Raw genomic sequence first — 27,596 nt, 5'->3', positions numbered from 1 at the left:
CTCTCTCTTACTCTCGTTCTCAGTTGGGATGGAACGCGTTGTCAGACCGAGATTATTACGTCAAGCGGGACTTTGTACAATGACTCGTTAATTTGTTCGTTTATTAATTGGGTGGAACACGCTATTATACGTGGGGCCGAAAAAGCATTTCCTTTTGTACGTTGAGCGTTTTCAATCAATCAGTCAAAATCTTTATTTCACCAAAATATTTTGGTGGTATTTGATTTTTTTTTTTGTATTGGATTTTGATGATTTTTTGTTTTCTGTTTCTAAACGAGTTACCGCATTATCGGGATAGCTGGCTGAAATGCTAATGTGCAAAGTAATTTTGTTGCGTTATCGTCAGGATTCGCGAGTTGTCGCAACTCCATATACCCCGATGTAAAACTGACGGCTAATGATCGCGGGTGATCCTATCTCACTTATGACTGATTACCCGCTTCACATCTTCAGAGGGAAACAACGGATTGTTTATAGATTCCGAAAAAAGAGAAAAGTTTATAACAACTTCAGTGGCTATTTACTTGATTATATAGACGTGGACTTGCTAACAGTGTTGTGGCTTCGCCGCATATCGTAGGTGTGCAACAGGCAAAGCACGACTTACAGGGTGTAGCGTAGTAGTACACTCTTAAAAATGAACTTCACCACATAGTACGCTCCTAGCCAACCATCACCCCGAATGACAACGTTCTCGCCCCTGATTTGTTGAAAACGGGAGGAGGAGCCTATTTTGTGCCATTATGCACGGCACAAAATAGGCTCCTCCTCCCGTTTTCAACAAATCTAGGGCGAGAACGTTGTCATTCGGGATGGTGGTTGGCTACACTCTTAAAGATGAACTTCACCGCATAGCACACTCCTAGCCAACCATCATCTCGAATGATATCGTTATCTGTCCTGATTTGTTGAAAACAGGAGGCGTACGCCTTTTTTGTGACAATTATGAACAGCATAAGTGTCACAAAAAGGCGTACGCCTCCCGTTTTCAACAAATCAGGGCAGATAACGATATCATTCGAGATTATGGTTGGCTAGGAGCGTGCTATGCGGTGAAGTTCATTTTTAAGAGTGTAGGAGCGTGCTATGTGGTGAAGTTCATTTTTAAGAGTGTAGATGATGCAATCAAACAATAGGCTCAACACAACACAAGCCTCACAACGTCCAGTTGCAGTTCGGTCACAGTGCTCAGGTGAAACTTTATCCATCTATCGTAGCTTTCTCGAATATTCCGGACATTCCACTTTTAAGTGGCTCCCCATTCGGGACGTTACGAAAATCGCGACGACTACGACTGTATACTGGGTGTAAAAAATTCGGAACAAATGCAAAACTATAAGGAAGTTTCGCAGCACACAGAGATCCAGGAGTACCGAAGCGACACCCACGACTTTCTGTTCCTGCCTAACGACCCATTAAAATGAAAGGCAACACATCCTTCCAGCGGAGAGAAAAAAAAAAAAAAAAAGAAAGAAAAAGGAGGATAGCAACTAAAGGATCTGTTTCGCTGCTGCCGCCGACAGCAAACGTCCTCGGCGTCCTTAGAGTTGGTCGGCTCCGCCGTCATATCCAGGCACGCAAACCATGAAAGATCGGAGCTCGTAAGCAAATGTAAAACAACGTACGCCGAATTATGATCCGGCCCGTTTACCGATTCGCGGGTGATATATCTTGGGATGGGAAAACACGGGGGCTTCCATACGGTGGACAGGCACGCCATGCACGAGCTATAGGCAGGATGAATGCCTTAAATAAAGGGAGGTTCCGTCCCTGAGTGATCGCGGCTGTCAACGTGCAGCGTTAACCGACAGCGGCGTCGGTCGTTGGAGACGCAATATTGCTCATATTGTCGCCGGGATGAATGTGGGATCTACGTGCCCGTCGCTCTCTGCTGTCCCGGTTATGACATCGCTCTTTTTATTATCGTCGTTATTTTTTTTCTTTACTCCGTTCGAGTCGGAACTTTCAAAGGTGCGTAAAATCTCCCTAAAGTTTTCTCCGGCATTGCCGTTTCGTAAAGGTACAAATAGTACATTCTTGAACATTCGAAAACGCAATATATGTCATTAGACTATAGCCTTGATTAGGTGACTATTAAGTTGGCTAAGCGGCATCGTTTTGCTTAAGTTTTTCTCGAGGGATACTTTTAGAAATACATTCGTGCTAAGATAGGTGTTTTGTTCGTCATGTTTGGCGGTTACGTATTGCTATAGTTATTGACGCCTTTCCACTGTCCTCTCTCCCTCTGGTCACGCCTCTATTCCGCTTATAGTAACAGTTTGTTCGCGGTGCTATACCATGGAATAAAACACGGATAATCACACTAACCCCCTTTCCCTTAGTAGTTCCCTGTAGTTTCCCTTTCTTTTATTAATAACGCGTCCTGGAGTAGCCAGTCCCGAGTGGCTCGAGACTACCATCTCCATTTTTTTTTCTTTTAAAATCAATCAATCACGGATAATCACGCATGCACATATTGGGCAAACTTCAGCTCAACTTCGTCGCAGTCAGAGTGACTGGGAGGCAAAGCAGGTATTTCGATGCTAAACCGATGTTGTTGTGAAATTCCGCTCCCTGCAATATGGAACTGAAGTTAGCATCGAAAATTTCAAATATTGGTACCGCCTTGCTGCGTCGTGCTGTTCCAATAAGGCTTAAAGATAAACACTATCACAAAAGCAACAATCCACGTGCATTACACATTTAGTTCTAGCGTGAGTGCGGGGTCCAAAAAAAAAGCGCGGGGTTTTTCATGAAGATAAAATGAATAAATGAATGAATAAAAAGAGTGTATAGAATCTAAGTATAGCTAACTACTATACGCTGGAGGACATACGCGATGAAATTTTATGTAAAAACTGCCAATTTTTCAGTTCTTTGCGTGTGAATCGTGAAAAAACGAGGAAACAAAAACCCCCTGACCCTCTTAACATTTCAAATGACCTCTATCGCCTGCTAAGCCTTATGGGCATGCGGGTTTACATACTTCGTAGCAGTCACGGCTTTGCTACGATATCATTTCGACGCGTTTTTACAATTTTGAAGCATAACACGCACGTCTGTCGTTCAGTACACTTCTATAGAAGTCACTTCAGAGCATTACTGTTGTCCCGACAGCTAAAAAAAAAAAAAAAAAAAATGGCGGTACTATAGGGTATTGACAATACAGGGGAAAGAGCCCCTTTTTTTCATGATTTAACTGAAAGCCATCTGGACGTCGAAAAATTTCGACATCGTTTTTAAGCACTACGCACATCGTTGACGAAAGTTTCGGCATCTGCCATTTTATACGGAGCGGAGGAAATGCCGTACTTTATCTCCGCGCTAACCCAGAATGTACTTCTCTTCCGGCTTCCCCCACTTCTGCAAAACGGAAAAAAAGAAGAAAACCTCCGGCGATGCCCACATTTTCTGCTTACTTCCACGATCGCGACGGGCACTCAAACCCCGCCGATAACGAGAAAAGATGGATTCGGTGCGGATTCGGCCCTTTTAATATCTGAGCGACGCGACTATAAATCCCTCCGCGTGCAAACACTGTGTCCGCGTGGTTCGAATGCTTGGCGAATACGCGAACAAATGCGCATCGCCGGCGACTTGTTTCTCATTACTCTTCATCGCACTGGTGGTGCTGCTGCACTTTCCCGCTCCATCGATTTAGCGGACGGATGCAAGGGCGCCTAATTGGCCCATCATTTTTGTTTCCCTTCGGCGGGGGCCGTTCCGAAAAAGGGCCCCTGAACGGACAAACGCAGAATCAATCGCCGTTACATTCTCTCGCTGAACCTGTTACGACCAAGCTGCAGAATCACGGGTACTTTGCAGTTAAAATTTGAATTTTGAGCGGCAGATGCGGGCTCACTTCCATAGCAGACGACAGCATTTGCGCAGCTCCCATCATAGCAGACGACAGCATTTGCGCAGCTCCCATCATAGCAGACGACAGCATTTGCGCAGCTCCCATCATAGCAGACGACAACATTTGTGCAGCTCCCATCATAGCGCGAAGAATGATAATGATTATTAAATTATAACTTTTGCAATAACACATACCCCGTGAGACATGCACTGCTTGTACAAAAACCCTAACGTAAGCTTGAATACAAGGTAATGTAGCACCTGAAGAAGCAATAAACGGGGCGATGACGAACGCCGTTGGTATAGGAACGGGTGCAAATGACATGGTCGCTGTAATCTTGGCCGTGCTCGGAAGTAGCGTACTTCAGTCGCAGGTGGCAGCACGCTTGACAGTCTTCACAGAGAGTTTCGCCATCCGAGAGCGGTTTCACGAAAGCGGGAATACGGTGTCCATCCACTCACGTATTGTCGTTCTGTGGCTCATAACTTTCGTAAGAACGAAAACGAATTCGAGCCAGTGAACTCTGCTCAAACCGCCACGACTGCAGGGATACCTTCTTGTCAGAGGAGATAGTAATGCGCCAAAGAAACGCGGTTCTCCTCGAAACTTTTAGCTGCTAATTGCCTAACGAGCGCGGAACGGGGGTGTCACCGAAAGGTTATGCCGCAGCTGGTCGATCGAAGGTCTTGAAACGTTCTCGTCGTGTTCCACGCCAAGCGCGAAGATATACAAGTTTTGTGTCTCTGTCCCTATCACCTCCCCAAGCTCAAGGAAATGATACCGCCCACGAAAATACGAGGCGAACGAAGACGAAATGCGAGGCGCCGTCAGAAGCTGGCGTCCAGTTTCGGGCGTAGTGCTAAGGAAACGAGACAACGTCTATGTGTCTAGCACTAAGCGAGACAGAATGGCGTCACGGCCTTGTCTGCAACGTAGGTGTAGATTCCAGTATGATTTGCGCGTTGTCTCTCGTTGCGTGTCTGGGGCAGTTATTGCATCCAATGGGTCTGCACATGGGGGGGAGGTCAAATGTCGGGAACGCTGTTGAATGAAGAGAATACTTATTCTGCATTTGCAGAACGTCGCTGTAGATTGATCAGGAATAAAACACGGTTGATGATGACACGGACGAAAGAAGAGAGCGCTATGAAATGACAAGGAAAAAAGAAGCCGAAGCTCTCTAGATGCACATAATATAGAAGTTTATGACTCAGTCGTCGCAATACCAGCACTGGATAGCAATGGCCTCAGAAGGTCACGCTGAACGCGGTCTCCCCCCCCCCCCCCCCCCCCCCCGAATGAATTTCGGTTTCGTCACGTTTTCTTCATCAGTACCACACCGTCACCCCGAGTGCGAAAGTTCGGCGCAGGAGACGGAAAAAAAAAGAAAAGAAAAGTTAGTCGTCGTTCGGAGCAGCGAAGAATAAAACCGTGCCTTTGTCCTGGGTAACCGGGAAACAATGCAGAGCGGTACAACAGTATTACAGTAATGCTTCCTTTGTATCCCCCGTTACTAGGGAAATCTAGGAGCGTTCGCGTATGGAAAATCCGTATTGTTGTTTCGCCATTGTGGTCTTGGGTATTTCGGGATCATTTTATGCTGGCGAATTTCGTCTGCAACGTCGATAGAGAGAGGGAAGTACAACTGGTTCTATTATCATAGTTGCTCGAAACACATACTATGCTCCACTTATAGCAGGAAGAAGGGGCACCATCCCATGATTAAAAGGTTGCGATACTTCGTGCAAACTTACGCCGAATAAGTGCGAAAGACAATTCTCTGCATCGATGTGAACCTGAATTCCAGTTTTTTTTACAGCAGATGGGGCAATAGACACGTGGAAAATCGGCGCCATAAATGTCGTCACCGCGTATTCATACGAGCCACATTCCCCGGAATATTCCAGCGGAAGATGCGCCAAACGTCATAGTTTTCTGCTGCTACGTGAGCGCGAGCGCTCAAGGTCGTTACTTTGCGCGCTCCTCTAACCAGTAGGACTGTCCTGCGGCACAGCCATCTCAGCCATAAGATATTCCGTAGCAGACGACAGGGCTGGTGGGTGTCGTCTGCTATACACGCAGAGCGTCATTCCCGGCCAACACCACCAGCGCCGTGCGAATGCTCAACATGAGGCGCAACTGCCGCCCCATGAGCAGCTTTTTGCTGTTTCTTCCCACAAGAATATTCCATGGGAATCTCGCTCACACGAATAGACGGTAAGTCGTCTGGCTCTGACATTCCCGCAGGTATATCCACATGTGAGGCAGCGGGTGGAGAGGTCACGTGCTTTCGAGAACCAATGGGAATGGTCATAGCTCTCGAACTTAACGCGGGCGTGTGCTCAAGGATCTGTACTTCGCCAAGTGCGACACGTACAAAAATAATTATTTTTTTTCTCCCTAAAGTCTCGTGTGTAGTCCAATGCGTGCGTGATGCAGCGAACCACACATATCAAAGTGTCACAACACATCTAATATCGGGGTGGGCGGATACATTAGAATTGACGAATACGCGACCAAATGAATTTAATGTTACGGTTACTGAAAAATCGTTTTATTCGGGGATTTACGGAGCGGTACAGCATCGACATGATCAACCCGTCCCAGCAACAAGTAACGCCTTCGTCGAGGGATTCGATCCCGCATCCTTGAAATGAGTAAACCGACCATGAATCGTTCAGGCCGGTTGGAGAAAATGTAACCGAAGAACACGCGGAATGATTGTGATGTGTGTGGGACCATGATGACGCGCAAACTACTGCACTAATTCCAAAATTCAGGAAAAGTCAAGTTTTCCAATTGGCGATTTCAGATATTGCCATTGTGCTCCGCACGGGGGCCCTCTGTCGCCCAAGTCACGCGCATCGCGCAATGCGTCGTGGGAAATGGTTTACATCCGTGCTCGTCTGCCCGTCTGCCTGTTGCTCGAAGATGCAGGAGGTGAAGGAGAGAGAAAACCGAAACCGTTTGCGCTCTTTTTCTTCTCTCTGACTCATGAAAACTAAATCCCAAGGTGCAGCGGGGCTTTCACAACACTGCGCTCTCTGGTGGGCCATCTATGCAATTTCTGAAATCGTCTATTACGACCACCTTGTATTGCTGCTGAACTGGCTCGTTACTTGGATAAGAGACAAGAGTATAAAGCCCAACAGGAAAGGTCAAGTATTCGAGATTCGTATCGAAAACAGCAGTTTTCCAATTGCTAAAAATCCTCTCTCCGAAACTACCGCTATAGACCCGTTCCACGAATCCGCTGGTTGATGCTCGCACCTGTCACCCGTGCCCGACGAACAGGAACCTGGCACCAGTAACAGCAAACGGAACTTTCCCGAGTAACGACGAAAATCGTTCTCACAAAGGGGAATGAACGGAGGTTCCTATTTCAAATGATATCTTTCTTTCCTGGAACACTTTCCTTTTGCCGCTATGCTATCCATTGATTGTGTCACCTCATGCGTTCAACTTCGTATTGTGCCAGTCGAAAGAGAGAAATTCACTCGAGCGAAACTTACTCGTAAAAACGTCGTGGCGATTCTCAGGTTTTTTTCTTTCTTTTTTCTTAAGTGGGAGTCATAGACGTGCTTTGCTTTATGAAGTCAGCAGAACATGATGCAGGAAGCTGCTGCGAAATGACTTGATGAGATGAGGCAGGTCCGTAACAACCTCATTCGCTTCGTCCAGTTACTCACATTACGAATTTTCTTTTATGCGCAGCACAAAATGCAGATAAAGAAAGAGCCACTGCAGTATACTGATGTCCGAACTTGCGAAACAGTAAAAGAAGCAGGGACACGATTGTACCCAGAAAGCGTGCTTCACTACAAGTGTGGATGTAATGCAGCAAAACCACTTTAGAGGAGCAGGTGTGACATTCTTCTTTTTCTTTTTAGGAAGCTTGACTGAGGCCCGTATTGTGGCTTTCCTGTAACTGTAAGAATGACTACAAGCAAGGGCACTTGTCATTACATTGAGGTAGAATATGGCAGATCAGATGTTTAGATACGGCGATCTGGCGCAACTTTCACTGTATGAAGCGAGTGGTTGATATTCTTGACGTTTTTAAACGGATTACTTCAGTTTGGATGCCTCATAGCCGCAAGCGTAGGTATATCCATAGGTAAATAGCATCGTGATTAACCAGGTCACCTCGATCTCTCTGCCTCGCCCTCGAAGAACTACACTCTTAAAAATGAACTTCACCGCCTTGCACGCTCCTAGCCAACCATCATCGCGAATGATATCGTTATCTGCCCTGATTTGTTGAAAACGGGAGGCGTACGCCTATTTTGTGACAATTATGAACAGCATAAGTGTCACAAAAAAGGCGTACGCCTCCCGTTTTCAACAAATCAGGACAACGGGAGGCGTACGCCTATTTTGTGACAATTATGAACAGCATAAGTGTCACAAAAAAGGCGTACGCCTCCCGTTTTCAACAAATCAGGACAACGGGAGGCGTACGCCTATTTTGTGACAATTATGAACAGCATAAGTGTCACAAAAAGGCGTACGCCTCCCGTTTTCAACAAATCAGGACAACGGGAGGCGTACGCCTATTTTGTGACAATTATGAATAGCATAAGTGTCACAAAAAAGGCGTACGCCTCCCGTTTTCGACAAATCAGGACAGGTAACGATATCATTCGAAATTATGGTTGGCTAGGAGCGTGCTATGCGGTGAAGTTCATTTTTAAGAGTGTACACTCTAAAAAGAGAGCTTCGCGGCAATGGTTGGCGCGAGTTTCTAGAGTGTAGTTCGAGTTCTATACGAGCTGTTACCGGACTGCGCAGCTTTCCCACCATTAGCGAAATCACAAAATTGTGAATCAATCAATGCCTTCGGGTAATGTTCAGTGTCTAGAATGCTCGTGCCTTATCAATAAATTTGCTCGAAAAATAAGTACAGCATAGTACATTAAATACGAATTCTACCGTGGGCTGTGGCCAGGGTCGCTTCCTAAATCCCCCGTCACCCACCCTTATTCGTGTGCAGTCACTGTTCAGGCTTGCGGAGAGTTTCCAATGCTCGGAGGGACTCGTCCTTTCCAGGATATCGAAGGTGAATGGCGAATCAAATTGGATTGATTGATTGATTGATTACTTAAAAGAAAACCAGGGAGAAATTGAAGTTGTCTCCTGACTAGTTCTGGCTACTCCCAAAACAAAACAACAAACAAACAAACAACCCAAAACAAACTTTGCTTTGGACTTTGCTGAGTAGCGACTCTTCCAAGTATTCCGGTTTGTTCGTATGGTGAGGGCATGCACCAACAGCAGTCTTTCTTTGGGGGAGTCGTTGTCCGTGTAAACACGACTACCTCCTCTGGTGGTACCCTTACTTGATGACAATATACACCCGCCATACCCCCATGAATATTTGATTTGACTTTACTGGCGCAAGGATAACAGAGACCTCCATGGACAGTTCTCCTACACACGTCTTCTATACCACTACATTCTAACGTTCTCGCATATACGAGCGTACAACCATTCGCGGTTGGCGATGGCGCCAGTTCCGATGAAAATTGTCTATTTACGTAGGTAGAGCTGACAATTACCGGATCACCTGCTTCATCGCTTTCCTTCTCGCTAAGGAACACAACGCAGCGAGAAAAATAAAAAAAATAAAAATAAAAGACCTGACGACAGGCCAGGAAACCGGCTCTTTTATTCCCTCCAGGTAGTTCCCATGAAAAATTTAAGCCGACATAATGTTTTTCTTTCACTCTGGGCCTGGTATTACAATCCTTTGGGATCCGGGAAGTTTTCTGTGGGCCCGGTCGTATGAAGAAGGTCGTAAAGAATATGGGGCGCCATCGATTTCTGGAGCCATCCGTCTAAAGCTGGTGCAGTGCTGGACTTATAGATCACTTTGAAATGGCTATGGAGAAGGTTATAACTGCGGCGGCAGCCGGTAGGGAGACGTGGAGATACTTTCCAATATGAGTGAACCAACTATGCGGTTGTGTCCTCTTTCGGTTTCTTTCTTTTTTTTTTTTTTTTTTTGTTGTTGTTGTTGTTGAATGTTCCAGAAAATCTTTACAAGGGGTTTCGAGCGTCACGATAATACAATTTTTGAGGGGACAGTCTGGGGGCGTCGATTGAATTTAAGATAAGAGTCGCGTTCGATTTGCTCTCATTAGTTTTAGAAAAAAAAAAAAAAAGAGACAAATGAATCGCACTCTTAAAAATGAACTTCACCGCATAGCACGCTCCTAGCCAACCATCATCTCAAATGATATCGTTATCTGCCCTGTTTTGATGAAATCGGGAGGCGTACGCCCTTTTTGTGACACTTATGCTGTTCATTAATTGTCACAAAAAAGGCGTACGCCTCCCGATTTCAACAAATCAGGGCTGATAACGATATCATTTGAGATGATGGTTGGCTAGGAGTGTGCTATGTGGTGAAGTTCATTTTGAAGAGTGCGCGTGTGCACGTCCGGTTACGTTTCTATGGTGACGTAAACACGAGAAGGTCGTCCATCTGTGCAAACGTCACGGCGGAGGTGTACGACCGAAATAAATGCGCGTGACAACCATTGTGAGATTCTCGAAAACGTCGTTGCAGAAGACTTGAGCTTTAAGGTTTTAATCGTGCTTTGGCCCTGTCTCTGTTCCTGAGCTTATGTACATAGCTCGAGAACACAGTGCCAGCGCCACCTAGACAAAAGAAACGCTTCCGCTTCCTCCTCAAAGTCGTGCTGTAGTCTGATTGCGCCTGAGCTGTCGTGAGCCTTGAGCAGACGATTTCAAACACAGACTTTCTGTGGCTACCAATGGGTGCGTTAAGTAGGCGCCCCTCTTTTGGCGCACTCAAATTGGGAGTATGAGACACTCGGAGCGGCCACTAAACAGCGAAAAGCAATTTGGGAACGCTACACTGCTCGCTCGCTGATGCCGCTTCCTGTTGTAGTTTGGAATCTGTAACAGACACCGTAAGAGCTATTTACTGCGAAGATGACTGCATGGCGTGAAGATGTCTGCATTAATTTCCCGCGAATAACCGCCAATATCCGCGTGGGAGTTGTCCACTGATAGAAAAGCGTGATAACAGTTATAAAAATATTACAGTTCACTGAAATCGGAGCACTGGGTAACGCAGAAAGTCCGTATTTTGCTTCCGAGCCCACACTTCGAAGGTGGTCCTGCCGTCGCTCAACAGGAAGTACGTCACGGAAAATCTCTAGCAGACGGGCGCTTGTCGTCTGCTTCCGTGCACGCGTTTGAAACGGGAGTTCGAAAAGCGGCAACGGAGTCTCACACTCTCGGGTGCGCGAGTGGCGCTTGTGTGGAGTTTGAAAAACTCGCGCTCCGGTGTGCCTACTTAACGCACCCAATGGTTTTGCCCATGCGGCTGATATGGCGTCTCGCCTCCATAGCTACGGCCCCGAAAGCACGGTCGTGGCTGTTAATGACCACGTCACGTGCGTTTAAGCAATTACGCTTTGTTTACTTTAGGTGTCATTGGCATTTGCAGCGTATTGTATGTCCCACCTCAGTTGCCAGCAGTGCCCTATGCTCTCTTGAGGCGCTGTCGACGCAAGCCTTTCCTTCCCAACGCGGAGCCAAAGCATTATTCCATCCCAGTCATTCGGAGACTGGTCAGGTTCGTTCCATACGATCGCCCGCCGTGGGAGCCAACAATCCTGCCTAATGCAAGGGGAAGCGGAGTGTATAGGTGAGGAAGCACCCCTCCCCCAAACACACAGGGGTACCAGACGCTGTCTTCGATGGATCGATTGAGGGAGCCGGACATAGCCTGCAATTCAATCAGCCTGAGCGGCACCGCGTGTTCAGCGTTGCACCGTATGTTCTGCTTCAGCGCGGGTTATTGGAGCACGGCCGTACGCTTACGGGCACTTCAAGTTGGACGCACCCAATATCGCCAGAGTGGGCGCCAAGACTTTTGCAGTATTCCACCTAGGATTCTGTGCTGTTAGATACTTTTTTGTGACCTCTGGTCGTGTGTTCTGGTAAATATTTGAGATTTGTGAAGACCGCTACATGAAAGTATAGCTCGTTTCGTTCCAGGCGTGCCTGTGACGTATAATACGCACCACATGATGGAAGTGGTGCAGTAAGTGATCTTCCGCGCGCAATGAACTCTGCTCAAAGAGTTCTCTTGGAATTACTGTCTCGTGATTTGTTTGCCGTCTACCAAGACGCTAAAAGATACGGAGAGGCGAGATGGTGTGCAGTGGAGTGGCTACTATTAGCTAAAAGACGCGGAAGAAGCCTGACCGGACACATGTACTGCGGTGCGTAAAGTTATGTTTAGTGCCGCATTGCAGGCGAATCGCGACATATTTTCAAGGTTTTCTAAAGGATTTATTGGTAAGTCCTCCTTCATCAGCACCAGGGGGCTCCAGACTCATAGACTCCTGTTCTGACTGTCCCCTCGAATATTACCAGTGCTCACTGTCTTTCAAACACTCGCAGAGCAGAAATGGTCGCATCTTCTTTCAAACGTCTTTTTGAAATACTCGATAGCAGACGACAGCGAGATATCCATTCGCCCTCTGTCTTGGCCTAGCAGACGACAACATCGCCATGCGTGACAGCGCCGCTGATGCTAACAAGAAGCTGCTGTCGCCGCGTTCGCTTGTGTGTGGGAATTAGATGGGAAGGAGCGACACGTGTGGAAGTGAGCTGATTTGCGTTGCCCGCCGAAATCGGATCATGCGAAATAAATAAAGGGACCGAAAAGTGTGGAGTCCTGTCGGCGCTTGTCTTGTCAAAGGACTCTAGAGTGGAATCGTATCAGCACGTCGAGTAGTAGATGGGTAGAGAGGCAAGATGAAGTGTGCTAGTTACGCTGACGGTACGGATTTGTTGCGGAAGAGGTTGTAGGGGGAGTCTTATAGGTCGGCAGACCGCGTTCTGCAGCTTAGGTTGTTCCAGTGTTGCTTCTCTTCGCTCTGGTCTTGCAAGGTATTGCGTTTAACGCATGGACTACTTTTTGTGACACATTCCGCATATTGACTCCGATGTCTATTCGTAAGCTACTGTTAAACCGCGGCCGCTTCAATAAAACGAGGAGGGGAAAGCAAAGTGATTCGTGCATATTTGAGAACGGATCACCAATAGGGGAAAATGACGATCATATCCGGGCAACCATGATTGCACCCAATGAACTGTGCATTTCATATGCGGCCTTCCTTATCAAATGTTATGGCGTTTTGCCCCGCATTATCTATGGCCATCCTTTGTCGCTTGGCGATTGCCCCATATGGTTTCAGAATGGATCCCATGGGTAGAGTCCGTGCCTTTGCAGTGATTGCAAGTGGCCGGAGCCGCTTTAGCTCCAACGCTTTATCATGCGCTCCTCCTGGGTCCCCTTCGCTGCGCCGCTCCGATATGAAGTTTGAATTTGATTGTCGTCCTTCGTAGATGCATGAACACGTTTTTTGTTCAATGGTGGAATGTGGATTAGTGAGCGTCGGGTGTCTCTTAAAATGGGAACGTTAAGATCAAATGTGCAGCATACGCGTATATACTTGCCATTCTGTCTTGTCTTTCTTATCGCGCTTTCTGAGACTTCTTTGCGGCGAAGGAGAGGAATGTGAGTTATTGTGGCGAATTTTCGTGTAATGTAGCGACGGTGAGTAGGCTTCACGGTCTGGTTTTCCTTTACAGTGGGTGGCTCTACATCGCGAGACAACTGTGATTATGAGGAACGTCACAGCGATACATCGTTCAGCGCGCGGCACAGGCTGTTGAACTTAACCCGCCGTTTGCAGGAGTGCCCCTATCGGTCCAGAGACGATAGCTTGCCAGACGAACGCAGTGTATTATGGGCAGGTCCTGGGGGACACGTCATTGGAAACGTCAATATACGCGTGACCATAAAAATGGCGGCGCCCATGCGCATCTTTCTTCGTATCTAAAACATTGAAGGCAATAGATCGGACCGCGCTGCCTGTGAAATGTGCTTTATTGCTTCAATGCATGGGATGCGAAACTAGCAGGCATTCTTCGTCAGTTTTTGTATTTAGGAGTCGCTATGAGTGATTCAATGGCAAGGACATGGCTTTGGAAGTTTAGCCGACGATATGAGTATCTATCCCTGTCCCTGTCCCTGTCTATCTATCCCTGTCCCTGTCGAGTATCTATCCCTGTCCCTGTCTATCAGTCCCTGGCCCAATCCAGCCCAGCAAGGCTCTGCGCTCAAAGCTCTTCTGACATTTCTGGACACCATCGGACTTCGATCGCTATTGTGAAGGGGCTCGTTATTTTATTCCCCCCATTCCACCCAGCAATGGGGTAGAGTATCGCCTGTTGCGATGAAACTCTCCACTCTCCAAGGTCGACAATAAAGTTGTTGTTGTTGAGTATGGGTATGATAAGGAGCAGTTGAGTTTCATAACAGGCGGTATCATTCGACGGTGCGGGGATGCAAAAGGTGGTACCTCGCTATGACAACTGCCTCAATAATGGTGGAATTTGCGTATACATGTAGTTTAAGGTACGTGAACCCAGGTGAAAATGAAATATTCAAAATGTTTTCGTGTGGGTGTTTCTTTTTTTTAATAGCCAATCAGAAATTACTTTCCGGATACCCCTCGTATATGCGAAATATTATTTTTACCTTTACCGGGTACTTGAAGCATATTCTTTACATGACAATTCGAGTCTATTTTAATGTTTACCGAACACCTAAAGCGGAATGTTTACGTTTACCGCGTGCTTCAGGTACTATGTGACCGTTACTGGGTATTTAAAGGAGCACAGAGGGCCACCCAAAAAAAAATTCAGATTAAGACATCTGATGAAAGTGTGTGTGTCATACCGAATAGTGCGAAAGGTTTTGATGTGTGCAATTTGTTTCCCAGTAAAAAACTCACATAAACATAGCTTCGCGCCTTCACCCTTAACTCGCCACTCCAGTTATAACGAGGATGAGGAAGTATGATGGCACGTCACCGATGACGGCATAAGGAGACTCGTTCTGGTTTGCCAGTCAGTGGGGGTCAGCGCCTTGTCCCTTTGCCGCCGTAAACCTGTTTTGCCAGTTTTCCCGGAGAATTGGGGATAGAAGGAGCGGCCGAAGCATTACCGAGCAAGGAGAAAGGCTTTATCAGAACCCCGAACAGCCGAGTAGCAGACGACAGCGGAGTAGCAGACAGCATTTCTCTAGGTCAATCAGCGAGCGTTCTCCTTATAGCGTCAGCGCGAGGTTCCAGGCAGATCACAGGCTGGTACTGCTCTTCACCACCGTTGCGCATGGTCGCTTTTTGCGGCATATTTTAAATTCAATTTCCGCGATAATTATGACACTGTGGTGTAAATTACTTCTCATGGTGCATCTTACTGGCCTAGTTAATAGTTTTATAGGAAGAAAACTGGGTGTTAAAAATGACTTCTGTGCTACTTTAAAGTGTTCATTCTACTTCCGTCAGTTACCTGACGTACGATTCTTATTCAAACTGTCGTTAAAAAAAAGATGAAGGCTCTAAGCACCACCTTTGCGGTTTCTCGGGCGTGACACGAGCCAGAAAGAAGCACGATTTGAACTGAGAAGTTGCGCTGAAGCATGTTTCGTCTAAACGCGGCCAGCAAAAATAACTGAACGCTGACTCGGTCGTGAGCAGCACCCTTCGTTTCTTTTTTCAGCCTGCACAAGCGGGTAGCGTCCCCGGAGTGGAGGCAGCGACCGGGGCAAGGTCCCGGAGAAACCACGGCTCGGGGGTTAGGTCACGCTTCTCGTCACCAAAGAGATGCCTCGTTCAGGAAGACACAGTAACACACGAGATAAACTGATGTTCTGAGGCTGGAACAACATAGAGGGGCCCCTCTATGTTGTTCCAGCCTCAGAACATCAGTTTATCTCTTGTTCAACAGGTGCCGCTTGCGTCGATTTCCGTCGTATGAATGTGTGTATGAGTGAGCAAAAATGTAAGAGTGAAAGGAGGGTGAGTGAGAGTGAGTGGCTGGTTTGTCGTCCCTTCAGATGACGCACCCCGAAAGTCGCTGGAGAGGCGTGTTGGCTTAGCTCAATTGGTAGAGCCCTGGACCGGCAATCCAGAAGATGTGGGTTCGATCCCTACAGCTGGCTAACCTTTTCAGTGACTTTCATCTTTCATCGCAGAAACACACGTTTGTACGCCATGGAGTGAATCTGAGAGCGCATGGATAGAAATGTAAGAGAAGAGTGAATGCGTGTATTTCTGAACGAAAGGGCCTCGGTATGGTGATGAGAAGCGCCCGGTATCAGCATGAGTGTAATGGTACAGTTTCGTTTTTTAAATATTAAACTTGATATAAACTTTTAAATAAACTAGAGAGTAAACCCTGTAAACAACCTTATTGCGTCGGATTCAGGCGAATTACGAATGCACAAATAATTTTATACAGTGAACCCTCGTTAATATGACCCCCGATAATCTGACATACGCGCTTTACGACCATGCTGCTGGGGAACAATTTAGTGAAACCTCTGCAAATCCCCCCGTTAATATGACAATTCCGCATTATGACCAAAATTTCCGGGAACGACCATGGTCATAATAACGAGGGTTCACTGTAAACGTAAATGTAAAGAAGCTTTGGAAGAACGGTTGCGCTTTTTTTTTTTCTTGCAATGCACATGTTGGTGAAATTTTGAAGGACAGGCAATCCCATCGCCGTACTGTGAAACTCCTTGTGATTCGCGGTTGTCCGTAATCTGAAACAGGCATGATGCTGTCGCGATAGTCGCTGCTGACCTGGGACACGCGTAATCATCCTCCCCCTTTTACACATTTATCCTCTGTCTATTTGTCTATGTTCAGAGGTCTTGACCTCTGAATATAGACAAATAAATACCGCTTTTTCGAGGATTTGGTTTGCTGTTTGATTTCTCCCTGCTGTCTATTTCCCTCCAGACTATACGCGTCCTAGAGCAGACGTCCCCCGACCGCCTCCAGGCAAACATCTCTACTTTTTTCTTTCCTAACCTCTTCTCCACCACATGAACCTCCCACTCGAGAAGCGATACCAATTTTTCATAACACTTCCTACTCCATTGCTAAAACAACAACTACAGGAAGAGACGGTAACGATTGAAATATGGCAGTCGTCGAAAAATTCAGACAGCGGCGGGATTTGAACCACGCACCTCTCAATCGCCGGTCGAGCGCATTAACCAATTACGCTACGCTGGCATCTGCTTTTCAACGACTTACCAAGGGGTCTCGTTCAGCTAACGGGACACGCATTCACTCTCTTCACATTCTCTCCTACACTTCTTCTCTCTCTCTCTCTCTCTCTCTCACACACACGTACAACACACACGTACAACACACACACACGTACAACACACACACACGTACAACACTCACACACGTACAACACACGTACAACACACGTACAACACACGTACAACACACGTACAACACACGTACAACACACGTACAACACAAGTACGACGCAGCGGCATCTAGTGGGTACGATGGGAAGTAACTGTGCTGAGGCCATGACCTACTAGATTATAACGACCATGTCATAATCGGCAACCCCTATTAGAAGCCCGTCCGCACGATCCGCTAGGGGCGCTACTCATCGCCCCGCGAGATCTACATCGTGATTGGACGGTGGAAATTTGAATTTTGAACGCGCAGAAGCGGACGTACGACTACCGTAGCAGACGACAGCAACAGCCCCTATGAACACGCGTAGAATGATGATGATAATCAACTTTAGAACGAAGCATCTCCCGTGGGACATCCACCGCTTGTGCAAGGATACTATGGTAAGCTGAAGTACAAAGTATTTCAGAAATTGAGTAAGCAATCACCGGGCCGATGAGTGGCGCCACCGCTAGCTTCGAAATGCGGCGCTGGGAAGGGGTGCCTATGACATGGTCGTTATTATCTAGTAGGTCGTGGCTGAGGCTGGAACACGATTGAGACGGACGATTGAGGCTTGCGTTGTGTCGTCTGTTTTGTGTCCCAGCCTCAGAGCAGTTACATTCCATCGTGACGGTAATGAGTTCGCACAACTCAGCAAGTATAGCTATACAGGGAACTCTCTGACTCCCTCCAGTACAACACGTGTGGTTCACCTTGCTCTATACATGAAACTCCTACGTCAGCATGTGGGCTCAGCTGCTTGCCAATGCGGTAATCAAACGCAAAGTGTCCGGTCGTATACCGAGACTAACTACACAAAATGGGGCGAGACACGGAGACGCCGACGGTGCGTAGATGACACAGCGGGTGAATAGAGGACGGAATAAAGTAGCCTTTCTCGCTGCGTTTTCCTTTGACGCCACGGGTGACAAATCTATGCTGCTTATGCGTCATTGTGGCCAACTGAAAGGGTCGGCGGGAGCCGTCTATACTGTGTGCTTTGCTTGCGTTACGTCAGCGCGGTTTCTGGGTGGGAAACCATTAACATCGTTAGACAACAGACTAGCTGTCTGTAGAGGCGCGCATGTTGAGAGAGTCTGCAGGTGCCAAGATAACAAGAAAGCTGGCGGCGTGTTATCGATTTCTCTACGCCCCGCCATATATACCGGGCGTTTCAGTTAAATCCCCGGGCTAAATAATTCGCGAACGGGTGCACCAATCGACGAACTTTCTTTTTTACAAGTATCTGTCCGATACCACCTACAAGCTGCGCACCGTGTGAACGAGTGGGAGGCGCTCATTATTTAATTAAAAATTGGAATGAGTTTCGTAAAAAAACAACTTCTAAAGCAGGGCGCTGTCGCCATTAAAATTTACTACCCCTTTTGGGACCTTCAAGGGACACCTTTTAGAGAAAAATCTGTCACCGAAGTGGGTCATTTGTTGCAGTAATTAATTGGTTTCGGTTTACATACTCTTGTCGCGGTTGGTCGCAGTGAAGCGGAAGAGGACGCTCCACTCCGTTATCCACCAATGAATGATGTCCTTACACCAATGAATTACGTCCTTTTGCGCTTCAACGCGACCAGCCGCGACAAAATATGTAAACCGAAACCAATTAATTACAGCAACAAATGACCCGCTTCGGTGGCAGATTTTTCTCTAAAAGGTGTCCGCTGAAGGTCCCAAAAGGGGTATTACCCATTTTAATGCCGACAGCGCCCTGCTTTAGAAGTTCTTTTTTTTTACGAAACGCATTTGAATTTCTATTTAAATAATGAGCATTTGGGAGGCATTATTTAAATAATTTAAATAATGCCTCCCACTCATTCGCACGGTGTAGCTTGTAGGTGCTATCGGACAGATACTTGTAAAAAAGAAAGTTCGTCGATTGGTGCACCCGTTCGCGAATTATTAAGCCCGGGGTTTTAACTGAAACACCCGGTATATATACAGGGTGTCTTCAGGGTAAGTTGGTTTCAGATGCCGAGCGGACCGCAGATCGCTTCCCACGATCCGGCACCCGCGCGCGACGATTCCAGCGCCCTCCGGCGTACATTGACCTTGAGATTAGCGCTTGGAGACCATCTTTGGGCCACATCACACAAGAGGAAGATATTTCATCTGTTTCATGGCACACCTATCAGAGTGCACTGCAATCGTCGCGCGCGGGGCGGGCGCCGAATTATGGGGAGCGCTCTGTGGTGCGCGCGGCTTTTGAAACCAATTTTTAAACCCGGGAAAAAAACGAAACCACAAGCCACAGCAACCTCGAACCACTTCAGTTGCGTCTTTTTCGACATGTACTACAACTTCCTCATTGATATCTGAGAGCTAAAACCGATAATTAAAAAGTTAGAAAATTAATTACCGCTAATTATTTGACAAGGGGCGATGAAAAAAATATTTTTGGATAGACTACACAACTGCCAAGCACGTACAGTGGGTTCCATTTGTGTAGAGCACTCAGTTTTTTCTTTAGCCCCTGGCCCTTTTTCGGTGGGACACCCTGTGTATATATATATATATATTTTTTCTTTCTGCAAACAGATAAACAAAAACTGCAGGACCTTTGGTCATTCCGATTAAGTCCGCGAATGCAGAATGTATTCCGCGATTTCGTAGCGAAAGATAAAGCCAGTATACATTAATGTTTTTTTACATGCGCGCCCGAGCCAGTGCAAGCTTCTCTGCACTACAACGACCAGTGGAATTCGCCATAAGTGATGTGGTATGTAGAGCCCTCAAGTAGGAGTCTACCTGTTCAGAAAACTTTATTTCCTGCCTATTAGAACTTGGTTACATTAGAACTACTCACAGAGGCCTCGGCCTGTTGATGTGGTCGTCTTGCGCGGGTTACTTCGCCTTCTTGAATTATAACGCGTTGCTATGTGTGTATCTAAGCAAATCCGAAGAATCCGCTTCACTTTCATGACACTCCACTCCAGCATTACGTCTGCTCGCTAAAAGCGCCGGGAAGAGACATATTGTTCGGTTGCTTCTCCTACGTACACTGGGACAATGCAGTGAAAGCACGCTTAACGGGAGACAGCAACGGACGGAGGGACACGCGCTCTCAGACTGACTTTAAAGTAATCCTGACGTCGAAAGTAATCCCGAAAGTAATTAGGTACTGAGAATGTAATTACTGTAGTCTTGGTTACCCGTATTTAATTACTTTACAGGTCTGCAGAGGTCACGCAACAAGTCCTGGTTACATTAAACCGATTCTACACACTTACATACGTATTATCGATAACTTTCCTTTCCTTTCTGTTCAAAAATTAGCGTTTTAATTCTGGTTTAATTTTGACTTATACTATCCTATCCAACAGTGTTGGAGCAAGGATGGTTGGCATCCGTGGTCGCTGATGTCGCTGTAATGTCACCTTTTCACTTAATGCGGATGAGAAACAGTCAGAAAAACAGAAAAAGTAAAAAAAAGCAACAACCCCGTTGTTGATAGAGAACTCGCTTATTTGCGAGTACCTCTCTCAATTTTTTTATTATAATTGTGGTTTCATTAACTGCAGAGGAGCGAGCAGATTACCCTAGGGCGCAGTCCTACGCGCGCGCACGTAATATCGCACGGAAATATTAGTGTGTCACCATCGATTTGAAGTCACGGCGCGGAAATGCGGCCGTAGCAAATAATCCGACATCAAATGTCAGTTCGCCATAACCTACACGCAAGAGCTTACTATTCCTGACGCCTCTTACGTCCGCGTAGCAGCCGTGCATGAAATTAATAACGCGACTAAAAACAACCAGACACGACAACCGTCTTCGAACACAGCGCATGGGTGCCTCACCCGTCCATTATTTTTCGCAATCTGACCTGCCTTAATTTATTTTTTATTTTTTGCTCGTCTTGCCTCGATAGCCAGCAGAGTGAGCAAAACGATGCGTTCCCCTGAACGGGAATTCGAAGCTCGCTTTCGTTAATGAAGGATTTTGAGCGAGTTATGCGGAAGATTACGAAGGAGGAAACGCATCAGTCGACGTGGGAATTGGGTTAACGACAACTTCTGGATGGGTTCATTCTGCAGTTCCACTCTGGCGAGTGGAATTGGAGGCGGACTCGCCGTAGAAGCAGTTTGTACGTTTCTCACGGCTGAAGAGAGGATTTCGTGTGCTTTCGGAGGTCCAGTGCTTGTACGTAGCGTCGCGTAAGCCTAGTAAAACGTGGAAAGTGCGTAATAGATAGCTGTAGGAAAGCAAAATAAAGGAGGAAGAGGGACTTGTAAGTAGCATTTGGGAATCCTTGTTTTTAAGGTCGAGGTCTCGTTGTGCTTCAGGAAATTGCGAATGAGAGTCGTGCGATATTATAGGGCACGATTAACGCTCTAAAAGTACCGTTGCAACGTTAAGTTAGTGCTGCGAGAAGATACGCGAGGTACTCAATTACGAGGTTACCAAATTACTCCATTTTTATTTGATGACACTCCAGTAATCCGTCACTATGGCTTTGACCTGTGGCTGGATAGCTGTTACATTTCAGTCTTTCAGTTTTTATAATATGCATGCATAGGTTTACAGAATCGGTTATCAGGAAACACGTCTCCGTTGACTCGTCCGCATCGAGGCACACACTGCGCCAGGGTAATTCGTGGGGTAACTCAACGACACCAAAGAAGTAACTGTAATTCAGCTACATTTTCAGCTACATCACGTAAGTGTTTCTCTTACGTAAATTATGCTATGGCGTAACTGGGACCCGATCGCAACGGAAAATACAATAAAAATATTAACGAGATGTTAAAAAGGCTAGCACTTTGACCCTGTCTCAGTACCACACCACTCCGCATAAAGCACGTGACTTCTTTTGCTCGCTTGCATCGCTCTTTTCCTTTCAACCCTTGATTCTTGAATGAGAGTGAATGTTGAGAGTAGGACTAAATACAGTGCTTTCTCTGTGTTTTCGATAGTCTTTAATTCAGAGCCCCTATCTTTTAGTGCTCCTCAAGGAAGACAACTGTGAACATAATGACGACTGGCAGAAAATCTCTCTCCACTTCGTGAGTAACTAATAACCCTTTGTAGCGTCCTTACCAACCTATTTAAGTCCAAATTAAGAGGCACCAAAATTACTCACACAGAGCACGACAGTTCTCTTTCTTGATCTCAAACATACCAAGTACTCACGCCTTGTAAGTTTCGTTTTTCAGGTATTTCTGGGTTTAACCGGCAAATTTTGAAAAAAAAAAAAAAAAAAAAAATCACAGTTTTGAAGCTTGCCACAAGACAGCGCATGCTAGTTCGTTCTTGCCCTCAAAACTAGTCCACAATTGCATCAGCGTTAAACACCCTCTTTAGTCGGATTATCAGTACGCCGCTCCTTTAGCTGATACAGAAATACACATTGGACCGGGACTCGCATTTCTGCAATGGACGTAGTTATTGAAGTCGAAAAATGAAATCTGAGAAAATATGACAGATTTGCTTCTATTTTGCCAGTCATTATCTGTCACCGTCCGTTTGAAAGAACGATACGAAGAGACAAAGAACACTTTTGGATTGCAGGCGACCGAATCTCGATCGAATTCTCTTCGCAGAATGTCAACTCGCAGTACATCTGCATATATATATCTGACCTTTTCACACAAAGGTCGTGAAACTTTCCAGAGTCCACTCACCTGCACATGGACTGTTAGCTTCCCGCAGTTCTTTGTCATGACTTCCATTTTCTGCAAATGAGAGAGACAAAAAAAAGTTTAGAAAGAATGCAAGAAGGAAAAATGAACACATAAAAAAGACATGAACTACACACTGTCCTGGTAACACGAAGTGAAGAGCCATACATCACATCATTTTCTAGGGTTCACCTAGATATAAAATAATCTATGTACATCCCCGCGTGATTAGCAGTTCACAAAGCAGTATTCGTTTGGCAACCTTGAAAACAAACCTTTACCCTTTTACCTTTACAAACCTTTTTTTTTTTATGGAATAGCATGCCGATCTTGGTCTGGCAGACCTTTCCTACTAATAAAAGTATATCCCCCCCCCAAAAAAAAACAAGAAAAACCTTTACATTCAAGTCTGCAAACCTGCAGTCAGATAAAATTATTCGAACTTTTTATGCGTCTCTCCGTATTCTAAGTAAGGTGACCAGTGTTTGTCGGAGTTATCGCAACCGATCAAAATAAGAAGAAAGGAAAGAATGTTGATGAGAAACATTCAAAAATACGACGACGCGAAAGATAAAACTAAAAACATCAGCATGCATAAGTTAACAACATATTTCTCTTCCGTTAGAAACAGGCAAGGAGCAGGAAGACAAGTAAAGCCAGAGCCAAACGCAAAGGAAGATGCAATTCCATAAGAAATGTACATCTCGCTATCTGAACATGGCATCAATGCAGCAACTACCCCATGCGTTCTTCGATTCGATGTGCGCATGCGATGGAAATTTTTCCGTACAGACAATAAGCGGTCAATGGACATTGTTCACGGACAATGACACGACGTGCGCAGACAATCGCCAACTATTGAAGCTATAGGAAATACCACTGCGCCTACTATTGTACGTCACTATGCAGCTGGGATACGGTTGGATAGGGTGAATATAATGGAGGTATCCTCCTGTGTCGCAACGACGATTCTCCGTTATTGCCGGGAGGAAGACACAACGTTGTGTAAGTTACGCTTTTCTTGAGGCGGTAACCAGTCGAGGGAGGGACAGAGAGAGAAAAAATATGTATAAGCATGTATAGGAGTAAAAAAAAAAAAAAGAACAAGAAGAGAGAGAGAGAAGGATTAAAAGTGGTCTCCAGGAATATTTCTGCGCCTGAAGGACCTGTCTGTATTCTACCGCTGGTGTATACGTGCTGCGTTTAGTAAACTTATGCCGTACACTTTGTTACGTACACACATCACTTTATTACTTCACCGTTAAAGGGGTGGCGACACTTCATCCCAAGTTAGGCCAAATAAGTGTGAAAGGCAACCATTTGCATCGACGTGAACCTGAATTCCAGCAACCTTCCAGCAACCTTCCAGCAACCTTCCAGCAACCTTCCAGCAACCTTCCAGCAACCTTCCAGCAAAATGGAGAATAGACATAGCGTAGAAAATCGGCGCCAATGCATCCGGCTCTGATATCACTGCAGGCATCTCCGCGAGTGTTTGACTGCACGGGAGAGGTCACGTGCCGACGACTACCAATGGGAATGGCTCTCGCTCCCTCGACGTCAGAGCCCGACGCGCACGTGCGTTCGATGGCGTATGTCTCGCCACGTACGACACGTATAAAAATAATTATATTTTCCCCAACAATGTGTATATGATGTAATGAACCACGCCCATGAAAGTGGCAGAACTCCCGCAGAGATATTCGCCTGTCTTTTATATAAGTGCTTGCAGCAGACGCAGGGTGTTCGGCGAGAAAGCGCTATTTATAGACCGCGTGCGATAAGAATACCGATTCGCAAGCGAAAGGAAACGCTTCCAAAGGAGTGTATCTCCAAACATGCATTCTTTATGTAAATGTGAATTAGAGCTTCACGCACTCTAAGGAAAAAAAAAGAGTAAAATAGGGAGTAATTGCAACTTTTACTCCCCTAGACTGCCAGTTACTCCCCATTTTAGTCCCCTAACCCCGACATTTACTCCCCAGGACTACAAATTCTCACTGAACTACGCGAATGGTCTTCCGAATGCAACAGTCTACGTAAATATGTGCTATTCGTGAGTTTGACGGCATAAGGCTGTATAACTCAGCCAACTTAGATATTTTCCAGCCACACAGAGTAAGAAACAGTTAGCGCTTCTTTCTACGCAAATTGTGCCCTATGTATGTCGCAAGATTTTATATCACTAGATATATCACGGTTGACGGTTTGCTTCAAAGTATTTTCATGCATGCACACGAATTATGTTACCTGGAACTGTTAGAACAGAGCGTGAAATACAGTCTCCACCCTGTGACATTCATTTACTCCCGAAATTGAACTATTTTTTTTGTGGCAATGCATTTAGTCCCCAAAAGGAGTAAAATTACTCCCCGTTTTTTTTTTCTTAGAGTGCGCAGCAACTCGATATTCTTTTGATGACGTGGTGCAGAAAGGGTTTCGGTATACCCTCTGGCAATTTTCTCTCCGTTGACCTTTCCGTGTAGATAACACACACACACTTCTCCTCGTCTAATCGATACGAGCGCCCACGTATGTGGCTTAATCGAATTCGCCGAGGCATACACGATGCCCAGTGGGTGCCACCTAGGCCTTCGTGTAAAAGTGCACGCTCGAGAATAGCCATACAGAGCTGCGAGCAACTATGTTTACCAGCGCGAACACACGATAAACACATTAAAAGCGTGTGCTTATTGTTGTAAGAGCAAAGTATAGGGCTCGCAACTGATGTACCACTGATGGTGCACTCTGATGCGTAGCTGTATAGTCCAAATAATATATTGCTGAACAGTTTACTTTCGCAATCAACTGTAACGTCGGCCATTTTTAAACACGAGAATGCAAAGTTGCACTTTGACGACAACATTTGCATTTTTACTCGTCTTGGGACTTCTACACTCTTAGAAATGAACTTCACCACATAGCACGCACCTAGCCGATCATCACCCCGAATGACAACGCTCTCGCCCTAGATTTGTTGAAAACGGGAGGAGGAGCCTATCTTGTGCCGTGCATAATGGCGCAAACTAGGCTCCTCCTCCCGTTTTCAACAAATCAGGGGCGAGAACGTTGTCATTCGGGATAATGGTTGGCTAGGAGCGTGCTATGTGGTGAAGTTCATTTCTAAGAGTTAATTGACAATGGAATTACCACGTCTGCAGTCAATTAACCTCGACCTCGCGGTGCTCAACACCGGCTCTCCTACATATATGCGTTCGCCGCGCTACCTAAATGCCATCGATTTGACTCTGGTCTCTCCTGACGTCACCCTAAAGTGGGAAGCCGAGCCTGACACATGGGGTTCAGATCATTTCCCCATCCTGCTTTCGCCTCCGAGTCGCAGCAACGGCCCCAGGAAAACGAAGACTATTACCAACTGGGTGAAGTTCAGGGAGGGACTGGTCGGCTCCACGGTAGATACCTTGCTCGACTCTGTAAAGGCGTCATTGGCTAATAGCTCAAAAGCAGTATCCTACCTGGCCAGTATGCCTGCCCCTGACCTCCGATACCTCAACCTCCGTGCTGCGCGACGACGAGCACAGCGACGAGCTCTGAGAACCGGCCTCCAGGGCGATTGGGTCGCTTACAAGCGTGTCTGTGCTGCCCATAGAAGGTATACCTTGAAATTAAGGCGGACCCAATGGAGACAGTTCAGCGAGTCCCTCAATGCCCACACTCCAACAACGAAGGTTTGGCATACCCTGCGAGCGATCGAAAGCCTTCCCGAGCCTGTCGACCCGCTTGTCACCTTATCGGTAGCCTCAAACAGGGAGCCCAAGAACATAGCCGAAGACTATGCCAGCGAGCTAGCTCGCGTCGCAAGCTGCAGTGCCCAACGCCTTTTTCCTAGCCACACAGGATCAAATGGCTCCCCGGCGGACGACGACCTCACGATGTCCGAGCTGAAGTACGCCATCCAAGGCTTAAAGCGGCGCAGTGCAGCTGGCCCGGACGGGATCCCTAACCAGGCCCTCAAGAACCTAGGCGACGACCAACTCGACGCTCTGCTCCAACTATACAACAACGTCTGGACCTCTGGATGCATCCCATCTGATTGGAAACATGCTCGAGTAATACCCGTCCTAAAGCCGGGGAGGCCACCGAGCCAACTGTCCTCCTACCGTCCCATTGCCCTAACCTCGTGCGTTGGCAAATTATTGGAGCGTATAATTCACAAAAGGCTGGCTTGGGTCTTGGAGCGAGGCGGTTGCTTCCCAGATCACATTACGGCATTCCGGAAGGGCTGGAGCGCGTCTGACGCAATCGCTGAAGTGGCTACTAGCCTGAAGCAAGCGAGAGAGTCCAATGAGTTTGCTCTCGCTTTCTTCATTGACGTGAAGAAGGCATACGACTCGGTAACGCACTCGGCATGTTTCGCTGCGCTCGAAGCAGCTCGAGTCACTGGCCGCCTTCTAGGATACCTATGTGACTTTCTGTCCAACAGAACGTTTGACGTCTCCGTCCGCGGGTGTATCAGCTCTGTGAAGAAGTTTGAGCGAGGAGTCCCACAAGGCAGTGTTCTATCACCTATACTATTCAACCTAATCATGGCAGGGATTCACCGAGGAATTCGCCCTACACCGTATGCCCTTCATCTCACCATCTACGCGGACGACATCTGCCTCCGCATTGTGGGAACGGACAAGGAGAAAGTTCGTGACACAGCTGATATTGCCTTGAACGGGCTCAATGCAGCGCTGCTTGCGAGAGGGCTGGAAGCATCACCAGAGAAGTCAAAATGCATGGTCTGCATTCCCCGTGGAAAGTACGTGG

At 46.6% G+C, this 27,596-nt stretch overlaps 1 protein-coding gene and 1 long non-coding RNA gene across 6 annotated transcripts in view; one reads left to right on the top strand and one right to left on the bottom strand.

Annotated features, from left to right (window-relative positions):
* Positions 1-23,539, top strand: part of LOC135377415 (uncharacterized) — a 60,503-nt gene extending 36,964 nt beyond the window's left edge. The window contains exons 3-4 of the long non-coding RNA XR_010418110.1: positions 22,147-22,208; positions 23,449-23,539. This is a non-coding gene — a long non-coding RNA (uncharacterized LOC135377415). The remainder of the gene's footprint in view (positions 1-22,146; positions 22,209-23,448) is intronic.
* Positions 1-27,596, bottom strand: part of LOC135377412 (uncharacterized protein ZK1073.1-like) — a 170,123-nt gene that overhangs the window by 34,529 nt on the left and 107,998 nt on the right. For all 5 annotated transcript variants that reach the window (XM_064609794.1, XM_064609796.1, XM_064609795.1 and 2 more), the window contains one exon: positions 22,827-22,877. In XM_064609794.1, coding sequence (XP_064465864.1) covers positions 22,827-22,877 — 51 coding nt within the window. The remainder of the gene's footprint in view (positions 1-22,826; positions 22,878-27,596) is intronic.

The sequence above is a fragment of the Ornithodoros turicata genome, chromosome 1, assembly GCF_037126465.1.
Source record: "Ornithodoros turicata isolate Travis chromosome 1, ASM3712646v1, whole genome shotgun sequence".
In the NCBI taxonomy this organism is placed as follows: Eukaryota; Metazoa; Arthropoda; class Arachnida; order Ixodida; family Argasidae; genus Ornithodoros; species Ornithodoros turicata.
This window is presented reverse-complemented; position numbering and strand designations above follow the sequence as displayed.